Source organism: Amaranthus tricolor, chromosome 1 (genome assembly GCF_026212465.1).
Source record: "Amaranthus tricolor cultivar Red isolate AtriRed21 chromosome 1, ASM2621246v1, whole genome shotgun sequence".
NCBI lineage: Eukaryota > Viridiplantae > Streptophyta > Magnoliopsida > Caryophyllales > Amaranthaceae > Amaranthus > Amaranthus tricolor.
Genome location: NC_080047.1, coordinates 41,523,255 through 41,530,421, shown reverse-complemented (window position 1 = coordinate 41,530,421; position 7,167 = coordinate 41,523,255). Strand labels below are relative to the sequence as shown.

Below are 7,167 nucleotides of genomic sequence, written 5' to 3'. Positions count from 1 at the left end.
GCTTTCTCCAATTGATTCACTTGTCAATCCCACATTTGCCAACCTCAATTATCTTTTATTTTATTAAAAAAAAGTTGGTAAGTGATATCCTCCTCTCTTTATCTCCCCCATACAAATCAACACTACTATTACTTTACTAGTCAATTTCATTTTCCCTCTAACTTCTTGACAATTCTAAATTGCCACATTTGCCAACTCATGTGGTTCATATTATTTCTTTATTTTTTTTACCCTTTAAACAATTATTTCCCTATTAATAACAATAATCATGCAACACAATAATCCCTTTTCTTTCTTCCCACTACCAAACCCAAAAATATGTCAACAAATATTATGAATAATAATAACCCACAAATACCAACCCATAACAATAGCAACAACAACAACTATAACCACGACCATGACCAAGACGATGATTTTCGAGATATCCATGCTTTAATTCCATCACCGGCCTCTAATCCTCCGGGCCGACAACGGGTTTTCGACGCTAGTAGTCGTCGATCATCGAACCTATCGGTGGTAAGCGACGTTACAAATTCTAGTGAAAATTTTACTACTATGAGTAGGGAGTTTAATGCTCTTGTATTAGCAGGATCTGCAATTAATTATGGGGATTACAATAATAATAATGATAATAATAATAATAATAATAATAATAATCAAGTAAGTGGGAATATTAATAATAATCTTAATAATGATAATAATAATATTAATAATAATAATAATCATAATAATAATAATTTAGATAGGATTGGAGAAGAAGGGGAGCTAGAGGAGACTAATCCTTTAGCTATAGTGCCTGATATTAATCCTTTACCTTCCCCTCCTGATCACGGGAGTAATAGAAATGGTTCATTGAGTTATTTGATGGGATCAAATAATAATAATAATAATAATAATAATAATAATAATAATAATAGTAGTAGAAGTAATAGTAGTAGTAATAATAATAATAATTGTGGCGAGATAGCCATACATAGAGTGATGAAGGAAGAGGTAGAAACAAAGATCATGGCATGGCAAACGGCTAAGGTTGCTAAGATTAATAATCGGTTTAAGAGGGAGGATGCGATTATTAGCGGTTGGGAGAATGAACAAGTTCAAAAGGCTACTTCTTGGATGAAGAAAGTTGAGGTAAACATTTTTTTTTTTTTTTCATTTTTTTGGGTATATTTTTTGATATATTTTATATGGATTATGATCATATACTTTTTTTTCTGATAAGATTATGAATTTATTCTTATATGTAGTATTATTGAAGATTCTATATATTTTATGTAAATTCATCAATAAATTCATATAATTAATAGGATATATCAATTAATAATTTTAAAAAATTGAAATTAGTAATTTTATTCATTATTGTTAATCGATTATATATAAACTTAGACTTTTGTTTGCTAACACAAAATCTATGTGATTTATTTTCATAAATATAAATCACGAGTGGGTTTATTTACAACAAACGAAAAATTATAAATGAAATTTTTTTAAAAAAGAATCAATGTGTAAGTTTATTTTCAGCGTAGTTAATGTTAAATTTTTTTAATATTTTTTTAGCTCTAATTCTAAGCATTATATATATTTTTATTCATCTTAGATATAATAAATGATTAATGATTAACTTGATGATTAGTTATATTACACTATACAACATGATTTTGTTTATTAGTATTATTATTGTAATAGGAAATAATGGATATGATTGATTACTACACTCTACAACTATTTTGAAAGTTAGCTTTTAGCAAAGGTTTTATGTGGTCAACTTTTTTGATCAACTCTAGAAGGATCTACTACATAATTAATGCTTATTGCAAATTAGACAAGTAGTCCTATTGATGGTCTAATAGACATATTATTTGGTAAAATTAGATTTTTATTGATAAACAAACTTATTATTAAGTGAATTTTTGTACATTGAAACTTTTGCACAATCCATATATAGAATGTTTTGTTTGACAAAATTTAATATGGATATTTAGTAATCTAATCAAAAATATTTATGTATAAAAAAATATATTTGAGACCAATTAAACATTACATACTCATTACTCTACTATTTTTTATACTCGCTATATATTTGGTTACTTAACTCTTATTCTCTCTATTCCATATTAGTTCATGCATACAAATTAATAAAAAATCAGCCATATTTGATCACTAATTTACATATAAGAAAACAACAAATTTTATATAAGGTTGTCTCATCATGAGATGAACACATATAATTAACTAATTTTTTTAATTGATTACTTTAAGATTATAACAAATGATCACTCTAAAATTGTAAATAATCAATTTAAATTTATAATTGATCACTCTAAAATTATAAGTGATCACTTTAAGACTATAAAAAATAATCACTTTAAAACTATAAGTGATCACTTTAAGGTTATAATTGACTAATTTAGAGTTATAAGTAATCATTTTAATCATGTAAAGTATAAAAAGGATCAGTCCAATAAAAATGATCTAAGTGTAAGTCGGTCTCATTTAAAAACTTGTGATAAAGAAAATTTTTGGTTACTAATTTTTTTTAATGTCAACTTCCTGTGATAACCTTGAGTTTTCGGCTTTTTCACAAATATTTTTTAAATCCACTTGGTGATGTTTAACTTTCAACTTTTCCATGTAGTAAACAAAATGTTGAGTTTTAGTTAAATTCAGTACTTATTTTGACTGTACTTCGAAATATGTGGTCAATTAGCTAAAAATAACGTAAAGTTGAACAAAACTTTCCGTTTGTCTATCACATGGAAAGTTGAAAGATCAAGGTCACCACATAGATTAAAAAATTATTTGTCTAGCATTTGGAAAAGCCAAACATTCAAGGTTACCACATTGAATTTCCCTAATGCTATGTTTGGGAACCATGATTTCATTTGAAAATTTGGAATTGACCCAAATTTATTGTTTGGCAACTCAAAAATTATCAAATTTGGATTTGAATCAAATTTTACCATTGTATTTAAAGTAGTTAAAGTTGAGAATTTGAAAATAATTACCTAAATCTTGTCATTTTAAAATTCTTCATTTATGATTTTATAATTGAAATTCATAATTTAAAATGAAATACTTATTCCCAGACACTACATAAAAGATTTAATGTTAAAATACAAATACCAAATAAAGGAAGCCTTAGTAAATAATGTTGTCAACTTCAAAACAATTTTAGATCTTAACGTAATATGTATCGGTGTTAAAAACAGACTCAATAATCTGATATTTAGCCAACTGTATAACTGAACCTGATTTGACCCGATTTAAAATAGATTTACAATTATGTAAAATCAATGTGGAGATGAGACACGATTTTTAACCAATCCAAAACACCTTACCCGAAATCAACCCGATAGTCTGAATTAACACATCTAGTAACAAGATTTGTGATCAATCCTCGTAGGATCATTGATTTATTGTGGTTGAAGCTCTCGTCACTGGAAATCAGTGACTCCTAGCTCTAGTGGGCGGGCCAGAACCACAGATCCCAAACAATACGGCCTATTAATATTTGATGGGTCCGTTCAATATATAATCCTTTATCTTTTTAGGATAGTAGCAAAGAGAAAGTGAGTTATTTTTAAGAAAAATATAGATATTTGATAATAAATAAAGATAAATTGTGTGAATAAAATTGACGAATTATTGTCTTGATTGTAAAATAATGTAAAATAAAAAAAACAATTTAAATTAGAAATGATGATAAAGGAGAAGAGCAAAGAAAGGATTTTCATTTCTTTGTATAATTGACGAGTCAATAAGATTTCCGTATCAATTGAGAGGGGAATTGGCACAACCATCAACCTTGTTTGCTTTTGTTTATGGTAGCTTTAGACACTATTCACTATCAACTTTAACATATGGATCAAATTCGCCCAAAATTAGATTATTATTTTGTGCTAGTTATCTTTGATTTTGCGAGTCAAATGAATTAAATCTAACTAACAATTTATCAATAAGCATCTCTATATTATTGTCTCTTGATGAAGTAATTTTTTCTTCTTATCTTTTATTTCGCCAAATCAGATAGTTTTTTTTTTGATAGAATTTTTTTTTCTCTTTTAAGATAACTTAAAACAAAAGATAAATTATAACCGTTATTATATTAATATTTTAGAATTTTATGTGGTATCATACAATAACAATTAGATTGAGAAAATGTGAAAAAAATACTCTTCAAAGTCATATCTAATTAATAAAAATCAACAAGCATTTAATTCAATACAAAAAGCCACATTATTAGTAGAGGAGGTCCCTTAAAAATCAATTGTGGGGAGCCCATATATGTTCCATACAATAATGGCCATGCCTTGTTACATGTTAGGTTGTAGGATAATAGACTTGTCACATTCCAATATATAGTTTAGTGGAAGAAAAGATTGGATTATAAAAGCTACATATTAGTTTATTCTCTCTATTTTATTTTGCTTGAGTTTGTTTTTAAAAGTTTTCAAAATATAAATATTGTAAATTATTTGAAAAAGGGAATGAATATAAACAAGAAAAAAATTTAAAGCAAATGAGATCCTCTAGAATATGAGAATAGATTTGAAAATCATTATTATTTTATGTCTAATTGCTCAATATAGTCAAGCTTTACTCTACCAAAACATCCCTTTGCTCAATTAATGTGCTCGTTCAAGCACATTTTGTGTTCGTTCAACCCCATGCTCTCGATGCTCTATTTTGTGGTCTCATTTACTACTCGTTCGGGTAGTCCATGATGCATGTCAAAGACTTTATCCACACTCTTGATCTTCTGAGTCAATAGCTCATTCATTAAAACCAATAGCTTGCATGCCCAAGCAAGCTCCTCTTACACGCTCTTGGAAACCTCCTTGCATGTCCAAACAAGCTCCTCTTATACACTCTGGGCAGCCTCCTAATCACCATCATCAATACACTTGGACATCAACACATAACCATCACCATTTTCCATTTATATTAGTTAAGATGTATGACAATTGGCATGGCTATTGATTATTAAGTTTTTTTTTGGAGATCTAGGTCTTGATTGTAAACTGTTTGACTAATTCAGTTGACTTGTTTGATTAATGAATTTTATTGGTTGTTTATTGGATGTTTAAGCTTGCTCTTACGGATATGTTTATAAAACTTAGGAGTAATATTTAGTTGTTGGCCGCTTATTTACAAAAATTAATGCAAAAAGACAAAAGTCAATAAAAAAAACTACCAAGCTGGACAGGTGTCTCGTTCAAGGCACATTGCACATGGATCTTGCCTTGTCTGAGCACTATCACTAGACATCATATATATATATATATATATATATGACTGCTCATGACTTCACTCTTCACCATATAACATCTCCAAATACATACAACCATGTTCCTACATGCATCATCAAGTACTCACTGTGATGCACTCAAGTAACCAAACTTCAACAATAGGAAATATATAATTTTGCCCAATTAGAATGAAGTGTTATAATATGAGTTTTTCTCCCTAGCTAATTAAGTTTGAAATTGTATATTTAAATAAATGCAGAGAAAATTGGAAGAAAAAAGAGCAAAAGCAATGGAAAAGATGCAAAATGACATAGCAAAAGCACATAGAAAAGCAGAAGAAAGAAGAGCTTCAGCAGAAGGCAAAAGAGGAATAAAGGTTGCCAAAGTCCTTGAAGTTGCCAACTTGATGAGAGCTGTTGGAAGACCACCTGCTAAACGCTCCTTATTTTGAGTCTTACAAATATCAAATATATACCCACAAATTAAAAAAACATTTTATTTTTCATGCAATAATTTGCAATAATATTATAATACCCAAAAATATAAATTAATTAATGGTATTATATCAAGTACTACTACAAAATAATGATATTAGTAATATTAGCCTTGAAATTATCAGGTCGACATAATTAAGATTAATAGCAAGTTTTGTCTGAGACCGTATCATTTGTTATATATGATGTGTTTGGTTTAGCACAAGAGAAAAGCTAAAGGCAAGATATGCTTTTCTGTTTGCTCAAAATGTGTATTTTTGGTTTGGGGGTTTCATGGTGGTATATCCTTGAACCTTTAGTTTGTACAGTTTGTTAGATTATTGTCACTTATCAAGAAAGTATATGTAAGATAGATGCATAGTACTTTATAATATAATGGAGATTTAGACATGCATACTTTTTTTGGTTAATTTCCAAATAGTTATTATATTGTATTTGTATATATTGTCAATTCGTTAAATTGTTATTTGTTGTGACATGTCAAATCTCCTGGTATAGGAGATGATTTTGATCATCTCATTGTCTACTTCATGGCTTGCACGCTAAAGAATGATGTTGGTTGAGTAATGGGACATGAGGGGTTGAGGTTGAGATCACTCTATGAAGTGATCAAGGGAGAGGGAATTATGTGCTTTGAACTTGGCAAGAAGGTGCACAAAATGAGCCTTAGTTCATGCCTTGAACGAGACAAGATGAAGGAAGAAAGATGCCTTGAACAAGGCACAAGAGTACATGAAGTCAGTGAATGCTTTCCTGCAGGCGCTCATTTGAGCGCTTGATTAGCTCGTTCAAGCGGCCTGATGTAGGAGCATTTGCGGGCTTTATTTTTTTTTATCTATACTTGATGGGAACATCTTGTACTTGCTCTAGGGTTACTCTAATGTGTTGTGACTATATAAAGAGGTCTGGCCTAAATCAGATTACATTGTATTAAGCTGGGAGGTTAATACATAGAATGCAATTAGGGTAGATAACTATTTGAATTTCTTCTTGGTATTAGAGTGAGTTTCAACTAAAGGTAGAAACTTTGTGCTTTAGAGGTTTGTGTGTGTTTTATTGTGTTCGATGACGTTGCTCTACTTTTCTTGTGTTCTTTACTTATTATTTTTCACCAAACACATCCTAAACCCTTTCACTTTATTATTGAATACTATTTGTTGGCCTCTTAAGGTTTTGATGATGACTTCACTTTTAAATAAACAAACATATTTTTAGAGATTGTTTTGTAGGTATATATCCGATTTAGTTTAAATCGTTGATGAAGCCTATGACTTGGTTCGTGGAAGATGTACATGTCTTAATATGTCCAAGATGTTAGATAAGTGTTATAATGTTCAAAGTAGACGTACAGTCTACTGTTCCTAAAATGAACATTCTGACTGAAGTTGAAGCTGGAGACAGTACACTGTTCCTACGTAGCA

At 29.3% G+C, this 7,167-nt stretch overlaps 1 protein-coding gene across 1 annotated transcript; it reads left to right on the top strand.

Annotated features, from left to right (window-relative positions):
- Positions 1–101: 101 nt before the first annotated feature.
- On the top strand, positions 102–6,334 carry LOC130824065 (remorin 4.1-like). Its single transcript, XM_057688951.1, has 2 exons — positions 102–1,134; positions 5,512–6,334. Exons 1-2 carry the CDS (start codon positions 319–321, stop codon positions 5,701–5,703), a joined length of 1,008 nt encoding a protein of 335 aa, XP_057544934.1. The 5' UTR covers positions 102–318; the 3' UTR covers positions 5,704–6,334.
- Positions 6,335–7,167: the final 833 nt, after the last annotated feature.

Excerpts from the sequence above, each read along its gene's own strand:
- LOC130824065 (XM_057688951.1), top strand. The coding sequence starts at position 319 with ATGTCAACAAATATTATGAATAATAATAACCCACAAATACCAACCCAT. Across the intron at positions 1,135-5,511 it reads CTTGGATGAAGAAAGTTGAG|AGAAAATTGGAAGAAAAAAG; the intron begins GTAAACATTTTT and ends AAATAAATGCAG.